The sequence below is a fragment of the Vombatus ursinus genome, unplaced genomic scaffold (assembly GCF_900497805.2).
Source record: "Vombatus ursinus unplaced genomic scaffold, bare-nosed wombat genome assembly UNPS02014798.1, whole genome shotgun sequence".
Classification (NCBI taxonomy): Eukaryota; Metazoa; Chordata; class Mammalia; order Diprotodontia; family Vombatidae; genus Vombatus; species Vombatus ursinus.
In genome coordinates, this window is record NW_020954576.1 from 12,665,879 (window position 1) to 12,690,671 (window position 24,793).

The 24,793-nt window shown below is 35.4% G+C and overlaps 1 protein-coding gene across 1 annotated transcript in view; it reads left to right on the top strand.

The window, feature by feature from the left end:
• LOC114050041 (ryanodine receptor 2) overlaps positions 1-24,793 on the top strand; it is an 811,539-nt gene that overhangs the window by 609,644 nt on the left and 177,102 nt on the right. Inside the window, exons 64-66 of the mRNA XM_027871576.1 lie at positions 18,322-18,382; positions 21,856-22,094; positions 23,209-23,290. Of these exons, the coding sequence (XP_027727377.1) occupies positions 18,322-18,382; positions 21,856-22,094; positions 23,209-23,290 (382 nt within the window). The remainder of the gene's footprint in view (positions 1-18,321; positions 18,383-21,855; positions 22,095-23,208; positions 23,291-24,793) is intronic.

Consider the following 24,793-nt stretch of genomic DNA (forward strand, 5'->3'; position numbering starts at 1 on the left):
ATCTTAAATTTTGACTGGTACAGCCTGAGTTGATTTTAACTTTTCTTTGGTTAGAAATTATTTTTATGATCTGAATTTCAGAATCATAGACACAAATCCAAGTGGAACCACTTGAAGAAATGAGTAGGTTATAATTATCCTTATGGTAATAATTACAGCATGTGATGGGTATTTGTTGGATATTATAATCATATTCCCAAGTTGCTGTCATCTGACATCTATATTACCAAGTCTTATTAATTAACTTGATATGTGTCTACTAATATATGTCAAACGAGGCTCCATTGAAACACGTCTGTATACACACACATATATATGACCTTTTTTGGAGATTGCAACTAAGATACTAAAATATCTTTTTAAGTTAGTTTCAGGAAAGGTAAGTTATAGAAACAGGAGAACTCATTTCACAGAAGATAAAAATTCAAAACGGAGAAATAGCATCATATAGACAAGACATAAATGTTGAAGAATATATTCTGTAAATTAAAAATAAATCCTGCCTTTGTATTCTTGGGCAAGTCTAGGTGGGCCTAGATTGTAATGATGGAGGCAAACCTTTCTAGTAGAGTTAGGTAGAAGTATGTAGCAACCCTTTTTTTCCCTAGCATAAAGGATCCACTATTCATAGAGGTGCCTCTTCTCATCTTGCTCATTTTTTTCACCATTTTTTTCAGACTAGAAATTTTCTTTATCATTTTCAAGGAAGTGACATAGGAGACTTTAAAAAAATTTTAATATAGTTAATATTTTAATTTTCTTCAATTACATGTTCAAACAATTTTTAATACTATTTTTTAAAAATTTTGAGTTTAAAATTCTCTTCCTTCCTCCATCTCCTCCTCCCTTATTTAGAAGGCAAGCAATTTGATATAGGTTATACATGTGAAGCAGCAAAACATATTTCCATGTTAGTCATGTTGTGAAAGAGAATACAGACCAAAAAACCCAAGAAAAATAAAGATAAGAAATATGCTTTCATCTGCATTCAGACTCCATCAGTTCCTTCTCTGGAGATGGATAGCTTTTTTCATCATAGGTCCTTTGGGATTGTCTTGGATCGTTGTATTGCTAAGAGTAGCCAAGTAATTCATAGTTGATCATAGTACAATATTGCTATTGACGTGTGCAATGTTCTCCTTACTTGGCTCATTTCACTTTGTATCAGTTCATGTAATTCTTTACAGGTTTTTCTAAGAGCATCCTGCTCATCATTTCATATAGTAATATTCCATCATATTTGCATACCTCAACTTGTTCAGCCATTCTCCAATTGCTATGGAATCTCCTCAGTTTTCAATTCTTTGTCACCACAAAAAAGCTGCTATAAATATTTTGGGGCTTATATGTTCTTTTCCTTTTTGATATTTATCTCTTTGGGGTACAGATCTAGTAGTGGTATTGCTGGGTCAAAGGATATAGATAGTTTTATAGCTCTTTGGGCATAGCTCCAAATTGCTCTCCAGAATGGTTGAATCAGTTATCAACTCCAATAGTACATTAATGTCTCAATTTTTCCACATCCCCTCTATCATTTGTTATTTTCCTTTTTTGTCATGTTAGCCAATCTGTTAGGTGTGGGTGGTACTTCAGAGTTGTTTTAATTTGCATTTCTCTAATAAATAGTGATTTAGAGCATTTTATATGATAATAACTAGCTTTGGTTCCTTCGTCTGAAAACTTCCTGTTCATATCCTTTGACGATTTATCATTTGGGGAATGGCTCTTATTTTTCATAGCTTTGGCTCAGTTCTCTATGTATTTGAGAAATGAGGCCTTTATCAGAGAAATTTGCTATAAAACTTTTTTCATAGTTATGATTACTATGTATTTCCCTCAGTCCTACTTTTCCCCCTGTTTATCACACACTGTCTCTCCTTTTACCCTGTCCATACTCAAAAGTATTTTGCTTCTGACTACTGCCTCCCCCAATCTTCCCTCCCTTCTATTAGGACCCTCTTGCCACTCTCCACCCCCCCCACAAACCCCTTTCACTTATCCCTTTTCCCTCATGCTTTCCTATAGGGTAAGATAGATGTCTGTGCCCAGCTGAGTGTGTCTGTTATTTCTTGTGTATGAATTTTGAAGAGAGTAAGGTTCAAACTTTATCACATTGTTTGGACCTATCCCTGTGTGGCTGAGAAACTGGACCACCTTTCCCTGCTGCTTAGAGATCCTTAACCAAGTTCCTAAGTTATGCTGACCAGAAACTCAATCAGACCCAAAGATAAATGAAAGGAGCTTTCTAACAATTGTACATCTTAAGCAATTCATATGTCTTCTCTGCAAATTGGCCATATACTGACCAATCAGTACTGTTTCTTTGTTCCTTTGATTTACAGTTACTTGGGGGTGTGGGATACCTCTTTTTCTGAATTCAGGCAGTTGCACTTATTCACTCTCCCCTTCCCAAATTGGAAAGTCCCAAATCTTTCCTCTGTTTAGAAATCAGATTATCTAATATTATATTGTTTCCTTTGAATTAATTTTCCTTATTTGATTAATTGTTTTTAATGTATAAAAGTCTGTCTCCTCCTGTATTCAGGGTCTAAGCCCAGGTTAAGGAAGTCTGGTCCTGGTTTCTTGGGCAATTGGCATGCATTGCTTAATAAATTGATATGCTTGGAAGATTGAGCCTTTATTTCCTCAGTCATTTAATCTTTCATTTGCCATCAAATTATTTCTCCTTGATCTGTTTTCTAGGTCAGTTGTTTTTCCAATGAAATGTTTTACGTTTTCTTCTATTTTTTTAATTCTTTTGATGTTGTTTTATTGTTTATTGATGTCTCGTGTAGTCATTAGCTTCCACTTGCACAATTCTGATTTTTAAGAGATTATTTTCTTCAGTGAGCTGTTATACCATCTTTTCCATTTTGCAAATTCTGCTTTTTAAGGAGTTCTTTTCAGTGGTGTGCTTCTTTTACCATTTGGCCTATTCTGTTTCTAAGGTGCTATTTTCTTAAGTATTTTTTTTGTGCCTCTTTTAGCAAGTTATTGACCCTTTTTTCATGATTTTCTTGTATCACTGTCATTTCTTTTCCTAATGTTTCCTCTACCTCTTTTATTTGATTATTAAAATCCTTTTTGAGCTCTTCCAGGAATTCTTTTTGGGAACTGAGACCAATTCACATTTTTCTTTGAGGCTTTGGATGTAGTAGTTTTGGCTTTGTTGTCTTATTCTGAGTTTGTTTTAATTTTTCTTGTCACCATAATTACTTTCTATAATTAGGCTCTTTTTTATTGTTTGCTCATTTTTCCAGCCTATTTCTCTTAACTTTTAATTTTATATTAAAGTTGGGTTCTACTCCCAAGATGGAGGGGGCACTGTCCTAAGCTTCAGGTTTTTCTGTGTAGCTGTTTTCAGAGCTAGTTTGGGGTGGTGCTCCTGTAAGTTTTCAGTTTTTCCAATGTGATATGATCTAAGGAGAGGTATTTGCTACATGCCTGGTCTATGCTCTGGTCTGTGCATCACAAACACTCTTTTTAACCCTGGAACTGTGACCAAGGTCCCAGTTCCCCTGTGGCCATAAGCTCTGGTGTGCTAGTACTCCTAGCCCTGGGACTGCAACCCAGGACTGCCACCCAGATCAGAGGATGGGCAATGTAACAGAGTCTTCCACACAGTATCAGCAAAGAGCCACAGTTGACTCAGTTGCCCCCAAGGCCTGCTGCTAGTATGTTGGAGTGCAGTGTCCTCCACTCTTACCCTGGTCTACAGACCTTTCCTGCCAATTTTTTAAGTTGTCTTGGACTGAAAATTGTTTTACAACCATTCTATTGTGGGTTCTTCAGCTCCAGAATTTGTGCTGAGGCATTACTTAAAGTTGTTTGAAGGGGAACTAGGAAGACCTCAGGCAAGTCCCTGCCTTTTTTCTGCCATCTTGGCTCTTCCCCCTCAACAGTTATCTTGACAACCACTGTTTTTTGTTTTTGTTTTTGACAACCACTCTTGCTGCAGCCTAAGTAGGCTATGGTATTTCCATGAACCAAAGCAAAACTCTCCATAACAAAATCAAAAGAACAATGACATTGGTGGCACAGATGTCTGTAGAATAGGGCTTCAGTGTAGACTTTCTAGGATCCATCTGGAAATAAGTTTTCTAAGTTTTATCTTTTCTTATAATGAAAAGGAGGTAGCAAGTAGCAGAAGTTCATTCAATTTGAGGATTATTTTATTTTTTTTATTTTTCCAGAACCCCAATTTTTCTTTTGTTTTCTCAAATCTTAAAAATGAGGCTTTAGTCAAAGTTAGGAAAATAATCTATTTTATATAGATTTGGAAATTTTATTACAGAGAAAAATATATATTGATTCCTGAAAAGATAATTGAAAACTCATAAGAAATAAATAAGCTTAAATAGAAAATAGCAGGTTATTTAAAGCTCTTCAGTTAACCATGTCATTGAACTTAATAGTGACTTGTACATACTCATGTTAATCATCATTAAACTATAAAGATTTATTGTACTATTGAGTCAACTCTGAATTATGCTGCTATTTCTTTAGGAGTCATAGATTATACCCACATATTCCATTGGGGGTATCCTGGCAAATTTATCCCTTGTATTCCTTCATTCTGCAAGCATCTATTAAGCACCTACTATATGCAGCTTAGCTGCTGAATATACAAAGACAAAACAAAATACTCCCTGCCCTCTTTTTGGTTACATTCTGTTGAAGGGAAGGAGATGTAGAATAATTTGAACACAGGTTCACAAAGGAAAAGGAACACAAAATACATAAAAAGTAAATGCAAAATAATTTCTGGAGTTGCACGAGCAGTTGGAATAGGCCTCATATAAGAGATCTACTTTGAAAGGATTCTAAGAGGCAGAGGTGAAGAGTGAATGTGTTTTAGACATAGGAGTAACTTGTGCAATGGCACATACAGGGCATAGCAGAGAGGCCAGTTTCACTGGAATGCAGCATTTGCAAAGGAAAGTAATGTTCACTATGACTAGAAATGTGGGCCAGAATCAGATTGTGATGAGCTTTAGATGTAGAAATAGAGGACTTTGTATTTTAACATAAAAAGCAGAGGGAGCCACTAGCGCTTCTTGACCCAGGAGGTGATTTGGTTAGATCTGTGTTTTAAGACTATCAATTTGGCAGTTGTGTGAAGAATGGATTTAAGAGCAGGTTGTCTGGAGGCTAGGAGACCAAGCAGAAAGCTCAGTGAGAGATGATCAGGGCCTGAGTTAGGATGATTGGGATGTGAGTGGAGAAGAAGTGATAGATTACAGAGATCTCATGACTCAGTCCTGGACCCTCTTCTCTTCTCTCTCTATACTATTTCACTGGAAGTTGTTATCTCCCATGGATTCCATTATCATTTCTCTGCAGATGATTTTCCTATCTGTTTACCCAACCCTAACTTCTCACTTGACCTCTAATCTTAAATCTCCAAACGCCTATTAGACATCTCAAACTGGATAATTTCATACATATCTTAAACATAACATGTCTAAAACTGAATTCATTATCTTTGTCCCCAAAATCTCCCAGTTTCTAAACTTCCATATCGCCATTGAGAGCATTACCATTATCACACTGACACAGTGACCCAGATATGCAACCTAGTTGTCATCCTCAATTCCTAAATCTTCTGCCCTTTCCCACCTCAACCTCACATATTTAATCATTTGCCAGGTCCTGTTGATTCTACCTTCCCAGAATCTCGGATATAAACCCTCTTTTCTCCTCTGGCACTGCTACCATCCTGTTGCAGGTCATCATCATCTCATGTGTGGACTATTTCAGTAACCTTGCAGTTGGCCTCCCTGCCTCATCTCTCCCCACTTTAGTATATCCTCAATTCAGCAGTCAAAGTGACCTTGCTCAAATGCAGGTCAGACCGTGTCATCTCTACCCCTATTTAAAAAATTCCAGTGTCTCCCTATTACCTCCAAGAACAAATATATCCTCTGGTTTTTAAAGCTCTTCATAACCCGGCCCTTTCCTATTTTTCCAGGCTCCTTAACATACCTTAACCTTTTCCAGTGTGATCAAGTGACACTAGCCTCCTTCCTGTTGCTCACGTATATCACTCCATTTCATGCCTCCTTGTGTTTTCACTGATGATTCCTCATATTTGGAATTATATCCGTCAACATCTAAACTTCTTCCAAATACAGTCTCACCATCCACAGGAAACCTTTCCTGATCTCTCTTAATGCTAGTGCCTTGTCTCTGAGGTTACCTCTAATTTACTTTTTGTTTCTCTTGTTGGTACATAATTGTTTGCTTATTGCCTCCCCATTAGACTAAACTCCTTGAGACTAGGGACTGTTTTTTGTCGTTTTTTTAATATATCCAACTCTTAGCACAGTGCCTGACACATAGTAGATGTTTAATAAGCCCTTTTGACTTTGATTTATGGAGGTAGAATCTACAAGATTGGTAATTATTTGGATATGGTAGTGTGGAGGAAAAAGAAAAGTCAAGGTAGACTATCAAGTTGGGAATCAATTTGATTAGAAGAATTGAAGTGCCCTCAGTAGAAATAGACAAGTTAGGAATTCTTAAAAAACCCAGCACAAAATTCAGTCATCCAGAGTAGTCTTGTTCATCTCAAATAGAAACAGTTCCCTATAGAGGCATACTGACTTAGAAAATTACAAGTTAACATTGTCTGTATTGTATTGTATTTTTATTATTTTGGCAAGCATTTCCCAATTACATTTTAATCTGGTTCTATAGCAGTTTTGCTGACCAGTGTGATACCTTTGCTCCAGAGAATACGCCAAATCATTAAAGATCTTCTGATGTATAAAAGATATCCATAGTGACAGTTATATGGATGATGGCTAAGAGAGTGAAGGAACTTTTTGATTAAGCTGTGACTTTTACAGCACATTTTGGGCCACTGTTCTGATTTTATATTTAGCTTAACTCCCTAGTTCTTAGAACTCCCTTTGAACTTACCTAGCAGTCATCTGTAAAATTCTAGATATAGCTGTAAGAACAGCTCAGAACAGTTAAATATTTAGAAATTTTCTGTTTAGGTAAAATATCAGGTATAATTTTTTATATCTTTTCAGAATATTTAAATTTATGTTTCAACCTCTTATTAATAACACATTAAGAATTGATTTGGATTTAAAAATAACTTTTATTGTGCCTATGATGTATAAGGCATTATGATAAGTGGGTTGTGATACAATGAAAAACCATAGTCCTTGTTCTCAAAAACCATATTTTCTAATGGAGAATGTGACATATGCAATTAATATGGGATAAAGTATGATAGGAACAAAGGAGACATGTAGATAAAATCTATTAGGGAAATTTGAAAAAGGAGGGATCACTTTAAGCTGAGGTTATCAAGAAAATCTTAATGGAAGATAAAACCACTGAGTTAAACCTTTGAGAGAGAGAATTGTTTTAATAAGCAGAAATGACAAAGGAGTGTATTCTTAGGGTATAAAGACATCATAAATGCATGGAGATAGGAGATGGCAGGATGAAATAAAAGTAAAACTTGGCTCTATGGTACAGGTGACTTATGTGAAGTAAGCCTAGAAAGGTAGGCTAGTGCCAGATTGTGGAGGACTTTAAATAAAAGACAAAGCCATTTGTATTTTATCTTATAAAATCCTATGTCCTTTAGCCAAAAGGGAATCAATGAAGGTTTTTGAACAGGGAAGGACATGTCCAGATTTGTACATTTAAAAGATTATTTTGGGGGCAGCTAGGTGACACAGTGCATAGAGCTCTGGTCTTGGAGTCAGGAGGACGTGAGTTTAAATCCATCCTCAGACACTTAACACTGTGTGACCTTGGGCAAGTCTCTTAACCCCGATCACCTCACCAAAACAACAAAAAAAGAAGAAGAAGAAGAATGAAGGATTAAAAGATTATTTTCACAGCAATGTGATGAGTGGATTGCAGAGGGAAGAGATTAGAAGTGAGGAAGTCAGAAGACTGACAATTGACCTGAAAGGTTTATGAGGACCTTAGTTAGCACAGTACCAATGTCATTGGACACAAAGGGATTGATGTGAAAGATGTGGAGATGACAAGATCAGGCAATTTTTTTTTGATGCTGGTGATGAGGGAGAATGGATAGTAAATTTGGACTTTTGAGTTTTTAATCCTTGTGACAGGGATGATATTAGCATCATCAGGAGAACAGGAAAGTTGAGAAGAGGAGCAGGCTTAGGGATAAAGATGATTACTTCAGTTTTAGACATGTTAATTTGAGATTTAAGTTGAACATCAAAATGGAGATGGACTGTATAAGACTATGAGAATGGAACTCAAAGTAAAGATCCTTTCTGGATATACAGATTTGGTAGTCATTTTGATAGTGTTATTGATCTTTGAAGCCATAGAAATGGAAGATTTTACCAACGGAGAGTATAACTAGAAGAACAAGGCAGAACCTGAGATATATCTTAAGTTTCATCATCTGTAGAATGGTGGACTAGATAGTCTCTGAGGTCCTTTCCTCAGATCATGTGATACATGCTTGTGAGTTAGGAAGAAGAGGATGAAACAGTAAAAAAGATTAATAAGGAGTCATCGAACAGATAAGGGGAGTATCAGGGAAAACAGTGCTGCAGAAACCATGTAGAGAGGTGGTAAACATCAGTTTAAAATGTCACAGAAATGAAGAAAAGTTTTCTTTTAAGTTAGCAAATAAAATGTCTCATGTGTTATACATATGCACATAGGCTGTGTAATATTTATCAGTGATCAGCAAATTGGTGGGTTAAAATTATGTTAACACTTCCTTCAGTTGAATGATTTGTTTAATTGATGGCTACTAGCTTCATCGAGGGCTATTAGCAAAATACTATACTTATTAAGCCTGGCAAAATAAGAACTTTAATTTGGTTTTGTTCCTTTATTGCTTTTTGTTTTTTAAAGAGCATTGTAATATACTGTCTCTAATGTATGCTTACTCTTTCTAGAAACACGCATACATATCCCCTACTCATATATACACAAATACACGCAAGTGCGCACACCTCTATAGAATTCTCTTTTAAAGAAAGAACAAAGACTGTTCTGTTCTCTCTCTCTCTGTCTCTCTCTCCCTTCCTCCCCTGTATGTGTGTGTATATATATCTTGTGGTGAAAATTTATCAATATTAGTATTTTCTATTTATTTAATGAAACATATATATATAATTTACATATATGGAAGGGATACTTACGAATAATATATAAATGTGTATATATGTGTATTCAAAATACATATTTAAGTCTGATCTTAATTTTAGAAATATTCATTAGAGAAAATTAAATTGTATCTGAATTTAGCACTTTTCAAGTATTCCTGTCAAATATACAAGCTAGAATATCATTGCACTCTCACTCCAAGGTCATTGTAATTTCTCTTCCTACCAAATTTTTAAAAATATTAATTTTTTTCTGTCCAAATCTAAAAGTTAAGGAGGAAAATTACTATTTCTCAATATATCTCTACATTTTTGTGGGTAGTATGTAGTAGAATTTTTGTCATGTTGTTAATAATTAATTAAGTATGTATCTATTTTATTATAGCTAAATAGATAATATATACATATATGATACATGTTTATATTACCAAGGGTAATAATTTAAACATTCTGTTTTAGAAATAGTAGAGTAGATGTGATTTTTAAGAGAAAAAAATAAGCTAGTAAAAAGAAAAAGGACCTTGTCTTCCTGTTCTTTCTACAGGAAAGTCAATATTCAGAATTTATTGCATTACAATATATAAGCATTACAAATCATAAAGGCTTTTAGTTGAGCTTTTAGATGACCTTGATAAATTTTGAACATCGAAGAGATTGTGTTCTCACCATAACTCTACAAAAATATTTAGGAATTAAAATGTCATTGTCTCTATTGACCATAAAAGCCTTATCGTAACATTGTTTTTGTTACTTTGCCTCATAATGAGGGTCTCATCAGAATAAATTATACAAACCTAATAGAATCATTGGTTCTTAAAATCATCTATGATGTAAGGACTGCATTTTGATTTTTCAAAAAAATTATCTTGAAAGTAAGTTAGCTTTCCAAAAACTGGATCAGCAATTTATTTCTATGGTGCTTTGGGAAAAATCTTAGGAATAGTTGATTTTTTTGTTTTCTGTTAGAAGGAATAGAAGGGAAGTGAGGTCAAGGAGAGTTACTTACATGTCCAAAAAAGGTGAACTGATAATCTAGCAAAATTTCACCATTTATTGTGTCTATTTTGTAAGATATAGGAAGATAAATAGATATTGTTTATTGCCTTTCTCCTCCTTTTCTCAGCTTATATACCTCAATATTCTGCCTCTGGGCTCACCTCAGGACCTGAGCCTCAGACATAAGTCTCTCACTTCTACAACTCAACCCAACACCTATGCCCAAGCACTTGATTTAAAAAAAAAAAAGGCTCACCATTTGCTATTACAGGATTATTGAAGGTATGACTTGTAGACAAAAGTTATACTGTGGATGACAAACTTCCATTTCTTACTCTTCCAGTCCCAGTGATACAAAATTGCCATCTGTATGTTCAAAAACAATTCCCTATCACCACTTCCTTGTCTCACATTCCTATCTGCCTCACCCACACTTCTCCCATGGAATACCTGACTTCCTCAGAAGACTCTGGATAAGTAGTTATCCTTGACAATACTGTCTGCACCTATTCTCATCCCAGACACATTGGTCCAGGAGGAAGAGTTGGTATAAACCTTGCTCCCCATTGCCACTTTAATTCCCTCTCTCAAGTGTGATCATTCAGCAAGCTTTCTTATTTTGAGGTTTACTCTATCCAGATATATCACTCAATAGAGATCTGAGAGGTAGTTATATCTAATACTATCCCTTAAGTCATTCTTCCTCCTTTCTCAAGGAGTTTCAATTCCTTTCTCTAACCTAGTTCCTATCCTTATACTACAGAATATTATCATATATGATATTGACTCAAAAATTCTGACCTTTTAGTTCCTCTTATTTCTCAACTTTTGTGAACTCATTCTACCTCAGTCTCATAAGCTAGTTACAAGTCCTTCATTAATAATTCTGAAATGCCTTTATCTGACCATAATCTGTCATTTTAAATCTTACTGTTCCTTATGCCTCTTGAAGCTATTCTTTGTCCTTATCATCTCTAGTTCTTCCACTTCTCAGTTTTATCCTAGCCATCACCTCTATTCTTCACTTCACGTTTCTCCCTACTTAAAGTTGACCCTGTAGTGGACTATTTCAACATGATGCTATCTTTGCTTCATTGTTCTTTCATTACTTATGCCTTGCCAAACCCCCCCCCCCCACTACATGATTTCACAAATTGTATCCTTTGCTATGGAGCACTACCAGAAGAAGTCACAGATGTCTACTGATTGGGCCTTCCACAAATTTGTATTATCTTATCTCAACTCTCTCCTCACTGTATAATCCTTTTACTCCCCAGTTGGGTGTTCTGTCATATTTCCATCATAGGCTATTTCAAATATTCTTTTCTCTTCTTAAACATCTAACACCTCTTCTCTCCCACCTTTCCACTCTCAGCTGAGTATCTTGCCTCATACTTTACTGAGAAAATGAAAGCTAAGCTCCTTATGCTCTCTCTTGCCCTCTTCTCAAAAAACCTAGACATCAATCAATGCATTTATTAAGGAATTTTTATGTGCCAGGTACTCTGTTAAGTCCTGTGTATATAAAGACAAAAACAAAATAGTTCCTGCCATCAAGGATCTTACATTTTGATGATCATGTATAGGTATGTGCAAATAATATAAAAAACAGATGAAAAGTTAATTTTGGATGGAAAAAGGAGCAGAGCACAGTACAGGAAAAGCCACTTAAAGAAGGAAGACATAAATTCCAAGAGGCAGAGGTGAAGAAAGAAAATATTCTGTTCATATAATACAACCAATGCAAAGGCATAAGAGACCGAAAATAGCATAATAGATGTAAAAAATAGTAAACATGCAAATATAAATGGATCATAAAGTATATGGAGAGCAGCAGAGTATAAAAAGACTGGAAGGATTGGAAAGAATTAGATTGTGAAGAGATTTCAGTACCAAATAGAAAAGTTTGTATTTGATCCTAGAAATAATAGGCAACAACTGGAAATTTATTGAAAGGGCTATGACACGTTCAGACCTGCACTTTAAGAAAATCACTTCATCATTTTTCTGGAAGATGGATTAAAGCAGAGAAAGATGTGAGGTAGAGAGCCTAAGTAGAAGGCTATTGCAGAAGTTCAGGAGGGAGAAAATGAGGACCTGACCAAGAGTGATAACAATATGGTAGACAGAAGGTGATTTTTGTGGCAGACATTGGGATAGAAATGAGTAAAGAATCAATAATGACACCAAGGTTATGAGAACGGTTGAATGAAAGGATAAGAGGGCCATCAACAGTACTAAGGAAGTTCAGAAAAGGGATGAGTTTGCAAGGAAAGATAATGAGTACTTATTAGAAAATGTATTTGACATGCCTCCAGGATATCCAGCTGAAATGCCCAGTAGGCAGTCATATCTCAGGAGAGATTCTAGATATATAACTATATATCTAGATACAGATATCTAGATATATAGATAAGGGAGTCTTATGAATAAAGATGATAATTGAACCTATGGAAGATGATGATGTGACAGAGTATAAAGGCAAGAGAGGAGGCGTAACTTTGAGTTATATCCACGGTTAGTGGGCATGGTATGGTTGAAGAACTAGTAAAGAAGACTGAGAAGTGCTCAAATAGCTAGGACGAGAACCAAATGGGAGTAGTCATTAAAATTCAGAGAGATGACAGTGTTCAGGAGGAGTGGTCAACAATGTCAAATGCTGGCGAGAAGTCTAAAAGAGTGAAGATTGAGAAAAAATAATTAAAATCAGCAAATAAGAGATTAATGGTAATTCTGACAGCCAGGTGGCACATTGGATAAAGTACTGGGCCTAGAGTCAGGAAGACCTTAGTTCAAATCTGGTCTCAGATACTTACTAGCTATGTGACCCTGGGCAGGTCATTTAACTCTGCCTCGGTTTCCTCATCTTTAAAATGAACTGAAGAAGGAAATGACAAACCACTCTAGTGTGTTTGCCAAGAAAACCCCAAATAGGTCTTGAAGAGTTGGGCATGACTGAAACGATTGGACTGGAAAGAGCAGTGTCATTTGGGTGATGAGAGTAGAAGCCAGATTGCAGAGAAGAAAAAAAAAAGCGGAAAGAAAGAGGAGGCAGTGAGCAAAGACAATTTTTTAAGGAGTTTGGCTGAGAAAGAGAGAAGAAACACAGGAAAAGGAGTATTGTAGGACTTAGGATTTTTTTTAAGAAAGGGGGAGACATAGGTATGCTTTTAAGTGGCAGGGAGAAAAAAGCAGATAGGGAGAGATTGGAGATTAGAGAATAATAGTATGGGCAATATTCTAGAGAAGATGGAAAGGGATGAAATCTATATCAACATATAGGGGGTTGACTTGGTGAGAAAGGCTGCTTTTTCATCAAAAACAGAAATAAAATAAAGGAAGTAGTGGGGAGAAGGTGATATCAAAACTTGTCTGCAATTGAGGTATAGTGGGTTATAGGAGTTGAGTAGATTGAGGAAGTAGGAGGTTAGGGCATTTAAGGATACATTAGCATGTATGTTGAAGGTATGTATGAAGGTAGGTGTTGAGCTGGTGACAAGTTTCTGGCTGTTAGCCAGAAACTGCATTCATTAAGAAAAAAGCAAGAATGTCCTGGGGGTCAATAGATGAAAGTGCCAGGATGAGGATTAAATTGTAATTTGAACAGATTAAACTTCACTTCCTTTCTCTCCTCCTTTTCACTGGTCTTTCATCAAGTATTAACCCTCCTCTTCACCAAGGCTAAAGCCCTTACTTGTACCCTTGATGATACACCTTCCCATCTCCTCTGGCAAATTTGCCTCACAGTCAAAGCCCCTTCCCCCTTCCCCCTGCTGTTCCAAAATTTACCGATTTCTACTTACTCATTTCCTGTTACCTACAAATATGCCCAATTCTCTTCATCTTAAAAAAACAAACAAAAAAACCCCCTCACTTGACCTTGTTTCTGTTCCCTCAAGCTGCCATTTTTCTATCTTGCCTCCCTTCCACATTGAAATTCCTAGAAATAGCTTCTTGCATTCCTTTCTCTCTAATCATTCATTTCTCAACCCATTTTGCCTATTCACCTCATCATTCAACTGAAACTGCTCTCTCCAAATTGCCCAGTGATTTCTAAATTGCTAAATACAATGACCTTTTCTCCTTTCTCATTTTTATTGACCTCTCTGCAGCATTTGAAACTACTAGTTAACATTCTCTTTCTAGATATCGTCTCTTGTATCATCATTCGTATCGCATTCTCTAAATCTGGGCATACTCTAAGATTCTGTTTGGGGCCCTCTTCTGTCTTAAATGCATTCTCTATTTCCTCATCAATTTCCATGGGTTCACTTCTATGTAGGTGACTCCCCGATATCTATCTATATCTGTTCTCAGTCTCTTTCCAGAGCTTTAGTTCTGAATCACTGATTGCTGTTAAACATTTTAAACTGAAGATCCTGGAGAGATCTGAAACTCAACATGTCTAAAACAGAACTATTTATCTTTTCTCAAAAACTTACTTCCCCATCTGAACTTCTCTATTTTTGTTGTATTCACTGTCATCCTTCTAGCTTCTCAGGTTTGCAACCTCAAAGTCATCATTACTCTCTCAGACCCCACATATCCAACCAAGTTTTGTCAATTCCACCTCCACATCTCTTCCATAAAGTAATGCCATAGTTCAAGTCTTTTATCATCCCTCACCTGGACTATTACAACTTCCCTTTAAGGTACACTTTAGTTCAGACCCTTATCACCTTTCATCTGTATTTTTGAAAGAGTTTCCTGATTGATTTCTCTGCCTCAGTTCTCTCACTATCCTATACTTTATTGACAAATTAGTTATTTCTTTTTTCTTTTTTATTTATTTTAAACTTAAATAGAAAATAAAAAAAGAACATTTCAATGTACACAGAAGAACATAAGAGAGGATTCAATATAAAACAATAAATTTCCATTTCATAGAAACCTATGTAATACATCTTTCACATTGTTTTCAAAGCGACTCAGCTTTTCTGTGCTTCTTTCTAGGTTTTCTTTTGTTCTCTGCTATGTGCTTTGTATTTAATTTTTTTTCCCTTCCTTCCCCCCTGCCCTATAGAAGGCTATAATAAAATAGTTTTTCTTAAATAGAAATCTGACCATGTCAGTCCCTTTCTCAACTCCATTGACTTCCTATTGTCTCTAGGATAAAATAAAGTCCTCTGCCTTTTAAGGCCCTTTGCAAGCTGGCTCCAGCCTATCTTTCTAGCTCTTATTGACCTTTATTCCCCCATCTGCACTCTTTAATACTGACAAATTGTTTTTTTTTTTCCATTTCTCACACATGACCTTTCATTTCTTATTTCTTTGTCTTTGCACGGCCTGTCAGTTGTTCCTGGGATATACTCACTCCTCACCTGTGCCTCTTAGAAAACCTAACTCAGCTCGAGTAATACCAGTTATATTACATTTTCCTCATTCTCCATTTCTATTGCTGCCTCCCTTTTCCAATTACCGTGTATTTATTGTGTGTGTGTGTGTGTGTGTGTTTATATTACGGTACTTATTTTACAACTACTCAAGTTTCATATATATTTTGTATATTCCTATATAAGTGCATGGTGTCTATCCCCATGGAATGTGAATTCTTTGAGAACAGGTCCTATTTCATTTCTGTCTTTGTAGCCCCTAGTACCTAAATACAGTAGCTACTGAATAAATGCTTGTTGATCAGCTAATAAATTAGAAATAGAAAATTGCATGAATACCCCATCAACCTCTTAAATTTTAACAGTTTTCCACCAGCCTTCTCTGCTCTTACTAATGGCAGAGATATGAGGCATTTGGTTAGTAATTTTAGTAAGTGAAAGAAGTAAACTATCTGGTCTGTATATTCAATTTTATTTTAAATTCTTACTTTCTTAAAGAGTCCTTTTTTAGGATGATAGCTGGGATAGATATTACATATCATCTAGCCCAAGGGGCACAGTGGCAGAGCTACACTGTGATTATTTTTTCAGGCCTCTCAGTCATGCTGTTCAACTTAGTTATTGAATGTAAAATATAAATTGAAAGTTTGGAGCAGGCTCACATTGTCTTCTATTCTTTTGTTTCCTTTTCTTCCCTCCTTTACTACAATATCAGATTGAGATGTTACCATATAAATTTGTTCTCTATCTAACAGCTTTGAAGGAGAATGGGAGAGGATCTTTTTTAATATGATAAAATGTCTCTCAAAAGCCAAAAGTTAGCATCATATGTCATGGGAAGACTTAACAGACTTCTTAGTGAACATAGCAAATTGCCTTTTCTTTGCTGTTATATGACGTATTTTTAAACATATGGGTAGCCAGGTGGTGAAGTAGAAGACCAAAGTTCAAATTCAGCCTCAGACTAGCTGCATGACCCTGTGCAAGACCCAATTTGTCTTAGTTTCCTCATTGGTAAAATGATCTAGAAAAGGAAATGGCAAACCACTCCATTATCTTTGCCAGGAAAACTCCAAATGGGGTCACAAAGAGTCAGACGACTGAAAAACAACTGAATAAAAACAGTATGACAAGAGAAATAAATTGAAAACATAAAGATAGGGAAAGGGGAGGAAAAAATTATCTGTGTTTGCTGATGATATGATAGTTTAAAATCTCAGGTAACTAGCAAAGAAATAGTTGAGACAAATAATAGTGTCAGTAAAATATAAGATTATGAAATAAAGCCACAAAAATTGAGTATTCCTATGTAGTAGAAACACAATTTAGGAGGAAATTGGTATAGTTCTCCTTTGTGTCAATCTATTGAGGCACATTCAATTCTTGTGTAGATATAATTACAAAATGTGACTTAAAGAAATAAAAAACAACTTTTAAAATTGAAAAGATGCTCATTGCTCATGGCTTGGCCATGCCATTATAATAACAACTATAATACTTCCAAAATTACTTATGCTGTGTGATACAGAGTATCCCCAAAGTCATAACACAGTTTTAGGCTTTAATAGCTTTAAAGTTTTAATAGCTTAAACTTAGGCTGAACTTTTGGGACACTATAATTTAAAATCTGAAAGTAATAGTCTTCTTTCAGTTGTCCTTTTTCATTATTTCACTTAAATTTCTAGATCTTTTGTTCCTCCAAATGAATTTTATTATTTTATCTAGATCTGTGAAGTATTCCCATGTTACTTTGGCATAACTCCAAATCTTTAGTTTCAAGACAAAGTATTCTGTGGGGGAAGCAAAAAGGACACTGTAATTACAGCCTCCTTAAATAGGATAATGTGACTTCACCACTACAAAAGCACAAAGCATGAGTTTGGGAAGGAGTTCAGGGCCTTCTATACCTAAGTGGAAATTATCATGTATGTGTTGCTAAAGCAGTAATTTATAAGATATTTCTATAAACATAAACACTACCTTTAATTGTATAACTTATTGATAATGCCAGGGATAAGCGTACCCATTTTCAAAGGAGGATTTGTTGAATACATGAACTGGAAGAGGAAGTTTCGTGCAATTAAGGAATGACTAAGCTATATATCAACAGAATTTACCTCATTACTTTGAGTGTGTCATTTCATTTCTATCAGATTTCTCATCAGTAGAGAATATATATGTATATATATTATATTACATTTACATATAATAATGTATCTCCATGCATATTGAATATATTTTCTGTGTTCTTTATGTGCCTATTTTGTATTTATAAGTTATTATAGTCAATATGTTCTATGGTTTCTGGATAAAAGGCATGAAAAGAAAGTAATCATTTTCTATTACCTTCGAAGAGATTTATGGGTTTCAAATATCTTACCAGAGGGAGAACTTGATTCCTAAAATATTTGACTCGCATTGTCATGGGGGCAATAGATCAGCTTCTTCCACTTCTGATGCTTTCTTGCATGGCTGGTCTCTACCACGTGAAATGGTTTAATTTGCTTGAGGTGAATACCGTAAGAACACAAATAAACAAGGATTAGTTAAAATGGCATTTATGTGAGCTCAGGTGAAACAGGGATAGCCTGAATTAAGCTCCAATTACGAGTGCTTCTTGAGTATGTCGGCTTTCTGATGAGCAATGCTGTATTGCTTACCTACCTGTATCTGCATCTCCACCGTTAAATAGACAGTGTGCATGGTTTTCAACTTGACTGTAAAGTCATTACCACTGAATCAGTGTGCTGTGTAATTTACTGGCCTTTTTAATCCATAATCATTTTGAAAAACAAGCAGAAATAAAGAGGAATGAGTGTTTTGTGTATCTCTAGGGTAATTAACAGATCACTTTACTTCTTGTTTAGGAAATGATGCCTCTTCAATTGTCAACTGCCTTCATATTTTGGGTCAGACTTTGGATGCAAGGTAACAGAAATATATTATATCAACATAAATGTAGAATGTTATATATAAAAATGTTGAGGGAGCTATTTATTACAATCTGGAAATTTTAGGAGACTGAGCAGTTACAGATGGTATTAGTCCATTTTTGGAGACCCTCCTCTCCCCTTTATAAGTCTGTAAGTATTTGTTAACTGTGAATATTGCATGCATTACAAGACAGATTAATAGTTCCAAAATAGCGTATAGCTTATTTCAGTTGTGGCCAGGGATTTGATTTAATTCCATTTAAAAAATAACTACTATGTATAAAGTACTGTGCTATTTACCAGGGGTAGATAAAAAGAAGTAAAATGACCATATTTTTACTCTGAAAGAAAATAAAGTCTGATATCAGGTATAAAACATAAATACAAATATGATATAAAGTGATATTTAATAATAACAAGGAAGAGACCATATAATTTTTTTATAAGAGAGTTTTTGGAAGTATCACAGACAAATCACGGAAGGCACCTTAGCTATGCCTTGAAGGAAGAAAATTATTTCAACAAGTAGCAACATAGAATATATTCCTGGTGTGGGGGATGTTCTTTGTGAATGCAGGGAATGAGGAGAGTATAAGATGAGGCAAGAGTAGGGCAGCTAGGTGGCACAGTGGATAAAACATTGATCTTGGACTCAGAAAGACCTGAATTCCATATTATCTTAAACGTTTTACTAGCTGTGTGCCCCTAGGCAAGTCATTTAACCTCTCTCAGTCTCAGTTTACTCATCTATAGAAGAGAGAGACAAATATTTCATACCTTCCAGGATTGTTTTGAATCCAAAATGAGATATTTGTAAAATGCTTGGTAAATCTTAAAAGGTTATATAAATACTAAATAATATTATTGTGGTTTAATGGACAGAGCATTATTGAATTTAGAGTTGGTTTGAGTTCTAGTTCTGAGTGACCTTGGGAGAGTAATCTCTTTGGCTTCAGTTTTCTCATCTATCAAGTAAAGGATATTGATTAATTGATTTCTAAGATCCCTTCTAGCTTTCCCTTCCTAGCTTGATCCCTTCCAATTTTATTCCATTTTGTTTTTAATTTGCCTGGAATATATGTGATGGTGAATAGCATGATAAAAGGACATTGGACTTAATAAGTAAATGGTCTTAAATGTCAAGTTAAGGATTTTGTATTTTATCTCATAGGCAATGGGAAGCCACTGAAGTTTTTTTGAGCAGATGAATGAGCATAGATCTGTGCATTAAGGAGATTATTTTGGCAGCTTTGTGAATGATGGACTAGAGAAGGGAGAGACCAGGAAGTTATTTCAGTAGTCCAGGACAAAGGTAATGAGGGCTAGATTTGTAGTGAAAATGGAGGGTAGAGGCTGGAAACACAAGACATAGTGGATGTGGAACTGATAATGAACCAGAGGAAGTGAGAGAAAAAACTGAAGATGACAGGTTTCAAATGTCAGTGACTGTGAAAGGTGGTGCTGTCACTCGACATAGGAAAATTTGGAAGAAGGAAGGAGTTCATGGGGGAAAACAATTAGTTCACTTTGGTGTATATTGAGTTTGAAGTGCTAAAGCAACATTCAAGTATAGGTAACCAGTAATCATTTGACAATATAAAATTGGCATTCAGTGGAGGGACTGGGGCTTAGAGCATAAAGTTGAGAGTCATCTCAAGTGATGTTTTAAGTCATGGGAGTAGATAAGTTCATTCCAAGGAAGAAAGTAAGTAGAGACTTATCTTTACAGAAGTTAGGAAGGACAAAGTATATAACCAGAATTGTAATGTGATTGCTAAAAAGAAAGCTTATCAACTGAATCCAGCTGCAGAATAATTGGCACCATTTGGCCCTCTGGACTTAGATTTGCTTACCATTTGCTTAAATCATTGAAAATAAGATTTAAACTCTAAAATGATTCCATAATATCTCTTAGTAGCTTATTATTGTGTTGTAGTGTTTAACAACTTATTTTTATTTTACAAGAGTTTGGGAAGGAATGGATAACCAGTATGCTATTTAGTCTAACAGACTCACAGCAATACCAATTGTATATCTCTTCTTTGAGATAAATATCCAATTGCTTTGAACAGTAAAATTTGTGAATATTTTATTTTCTGTCTCTTTAAAAATAAGATTTGTAGGTGCCCCTTATAAGAAGAAATGTGACTTACTCTAAGTAATTTTTAATACTTTTTGAAGAAGTATTTTGAAGAATTCATTCAAGTTTTGTCTGATTTAGAATGAGTAGAATTAGCTCTTTGCAGCTCGCACCAACCATCGGGATCTCCCAGAACAACTGGCACTAGCGCCACGAGACTGGGGGCAAGCGTACGCCCTCCCACAAGAAGCGCAAGTATGAGCTGGGCCGCCCGCCTGCCAACACCCAGATCGGCCCCCACCACATCCACACCGTGCGAGTCGGAGGAGGCCACAAAAAGTACCGGGAGCTGAGCCTAGGCTTGGGCAACTTCTCCTGGGCTCCGAGTTCTGTACCCGCAAAACAAGGATTATTGATGTGGCCTACAATGCATCCAACAATGAGCTGGTCCGGACCGAGAAGAATTGCATTGCGCTGATCGATAGCACCCCGTACCGCCAGTTGTATGAGTCCCACCATGCCCTGCACTTGAGCTGGAAGAAGGGAGCAAAGCTGAATCCTGAGGAGGAAGAAATTTTAAATTAAAAGCGGTCAAAGAAGATCCAGAAGAAATATGAGGAGGGGCAGCTAAGTGGCACAGCGAAAAGAGGACTGACCCTGAAATCAGGAGGACCTGGCCTTAGACCAAGCACTTGACACTTACTAGCTGTGTGACCCTGAGCAAGTCACTTAACCCCAATTGCCTTTAAAAAAAAAAAGAAAGAAATGAAATTAAAAAAAAAATAGAAATATGAGGAACAGAAGAAGAATGCCAAGATCAGCTCACTTCTGGAGGAACAGTTCCAGCAGGGCAAGCTACTTGCCTGCATTGCATCAAGGCCAGGCTAGTGTGACAGAGCAGACAGCTACATGCTCGAAGGCAAAGAGCTTGAGTTCTACCTAAGAAAGATCAAAGCCTGAAAGAGCAAATAAACCCTAACTTGGACATTCTCTAATGGAATAAATCCCCAGATTGTAAAAAGAAAAGAATGAGTAGAATTAAAATTATATTTTTTTGTTAGCATAAAGATTATGAACTGCCTAATGGACCTTAGTGGTTAAGAAATTGCTTAGTCTCTTGCTTAGAAATATTTGGTTAAGTCTGTTATCTAGGTCACATGAAAGGATTTGGGATATACAAAGTATTGTTAACAGACTTGTGAGGCCTTTCTCACATTTGAAAAATGTTTTAAAGGTTGTGCATGATTCTCTTTTAAAAATGAATTTTGTTTTGGCTTGGTGGATTATTCAGCTTGAGACATCAGATGAGAACAATAGATTTTGTTTGTATAACATTTCATCTGATGAGAAGATATAAAAAATTTTGTATTTTTGTATTTATTACCTAGGACTGTGATGAAGACTGGAATGGAGAGTGTTAAAACAGCATTGAGGGCATTTTTGGATAATGCAGCTGAGGATTTGGAAAAAACCATGGAAAATCTTAAACAAGGACAATTCACTCACACCAGGAACCAGCCGAAAGGAGTGACTCAAATTATTAATTATACCACAGTGGCTCTTTTGCCAATGCTGTCCTCATTGTTTGAACACGTCGGACAGCATCAATTTGGAGAAGACTTAATATGTATGTATAGTATCTCTTACAAAGATATTGAAATATCATTTCATTATGATCAGGGATTGTAAAGGCAGTATATTTTTTTTTACAGTGAATCCTTTTCATAGGCCATGGTACCTCAACAAGCCATACCATATATTTTAAAAATTTCACCTTTGATTTTTACCACATTTAATTTTATAAATTCGATAGCTTATCACAGACTTTGGATTGTGCTCACAAACTAATAATTTTGGCACCTAGGGAAATGAGTACCCTCAAATCAACTTTGTAATTCCTGATGTGAAAATAACACATTAAGTAATTGTTACCAATTCTTTAATTGTACTGTTTTGATCAGTAAAACAACAGTACAATCATGGTTGACATCAGATAGACCAGACTGTTTTATTTGCCTCTCTTCTTCCTCATTTGTTTGACCTTACCTTGATGGAGTCACTTATCTGGACTCAGTTTATACTTTACAACAACAACAATAAAGAGTTAGATGATTTAAAAGGTCCCTTCTAGTTCTAAATGCTATAATCTTATATATACTTATTTAAAGACATAGACAAAACAATTTGGAGCCGTTTGGTTGTTCATAGTAGTTGTCACAGACTTCTCATGCATGATTTAATCACACAAAATATATGTTTAAAAGTTTGATCAAGTTATTGAAGGCAATAATTCTATATCTTTATTAATTATGTTCCCTATAGCAGATTGTATCAGGGATAGATATGAAAACCAAAGGTTATTACCCTTTCCTTCCTCTTAAACATCTTGCTTTTCTTAATCATAGACATTATGTTTGATATGGTGAATTAGAGTATGGTCAAATAAATTTGAATGTCTTTGTGCCTCAGTACTTCCAATCACAAAATGGAAGATAACAGTATTTCCTGAAGTGTGATAAAGAGTATTATTCATAATGCAATTTGAACTCCTTTAAATAGATTGTTAGCACCAAAAATGTATTGTTATATTTTGTTTTATCTGTATATTTTTTTATTCTTTTGTTTTCATTTGTTAGTTTTGCATTGCTTTAAAGTTGTGATTTCTTTGTGTTCTAAATTTTCTTGAATTCACGTAGTCTTGAAATTTAGTATTAAAAAGCTGTTATTCTTCATTTTTTTAGTGGAAGATGTACAGGTTTCTTGTTACAGGATCCTGACTAGCTTATACGCTCTGGGAACTAGCAAGAGTATCTATGTGGAAAGGTAAGATGAAGAATTATTTTGATCTAAACTTACATGTACAATAAATATTTAGAATATATTTTTTCTTAGTTATAGACTTGACTAACACTAGACTTAAATCTTAAAATTAGATTGATAACCTGAGGTATTAGGGAGACATTAGATGTTATTTAAGCTAACAAGCTACTGAAATGAAAAGAACATTTGAATTACAAGCAAAAAGTTAGCAAGACAAAGCAAGCGCAATTATGAATGGAACATATACTTGTTTTAATTGTGAGATCTATCAAAAGAACTGATAGAATCTTGCAATCCATTACATCACTATACATAAAAGAATTCGGTTAATTTCATTAAATATTTATTAAGTACCTACTATGTTCACTACTAATAATAAATTATTTAAGATTCTCAGATTGGGTGTGAAGTAAATCAAGTCTCATCTGCAAACATTGGGAATTGGTTTAGCTAAGAGTACAGAGCTCATAATAACACAAACATTTGCTTAGGTGAAAAAGAAACCTGTTTATGTTACTTGTACCACCATGTCATATGGGCATCCTAAAGCTAAGGTTATAAATGGTGATATTCTTGAACAAAAAGGAATAAAAAATATTGACCAGATCTCTCTTTTGAGGAGGGAGGAAAAGAGAGAAAAGAGACTCCTATTTCGAGTAGAAGTCCATCCGGAGTGAATAGACTACCTAATTCCTAAAGACTAATAATAACCATTCATATTTGGCATGATAGAGTACTGTAGTTGGAGTTAGGATGAGCTGAAATCTCTTTGGGATACAGACTTAGTAGTGATGTTGCTGGGTCAAAGGGCATGCACAATTTTATAGCCCTTTGAGCATAGTTCCAAATTACTCCCCAGAATGACTGGATCAGTTCACAAGTCCACCAACAGTGCATTAATGTGTCAATTTCCGACATCTCCTCCAACATTTGTTGTTTTCCTTTTCTCTCATATTAGCCAATCTGACAGGTGTGTGGTGGTTTAAAGTTGTTTAAATTTGCATTTCTCTAATCAGTAGCAAGTTAGAGAATTTTTTTATGACTATAGATAGTTTTGATTACTTCATTTGAATACTTTCTGTTCATATACTTTGACCATTTATCAAATGAGGAATGGCTCTTATTTCTATAAATTTGACTCAATTCTCTATATGTTTAAGAAACGAGGTGCAGTGGATAGAGCACAGGCCTTGAAGTCAGGAGTACCTGAGTTCAAATCTGGCCTCAGACCAAACACTTGCCACTTACTAGCTGTGTGACCCTGGGCAAGTCACTTAACCCCAAAACGCCTCACCAAAAAGAAAAAAAAAAGAAATGAGATCTTGATCAGAGAAACTTGCTGTAAAATTTTTTCAGTTATAATTATTATGTATTATTATATATAACTATATATTTCCCTCCATCCTATTTTCCCCCTGTTTATCCTACTCTCTCTCTATTTTCACCCTGTCCATTCAAAAAATGTTTTGCTTTTGACTTTTACCTCTCTGAATCCACCATCCCTTC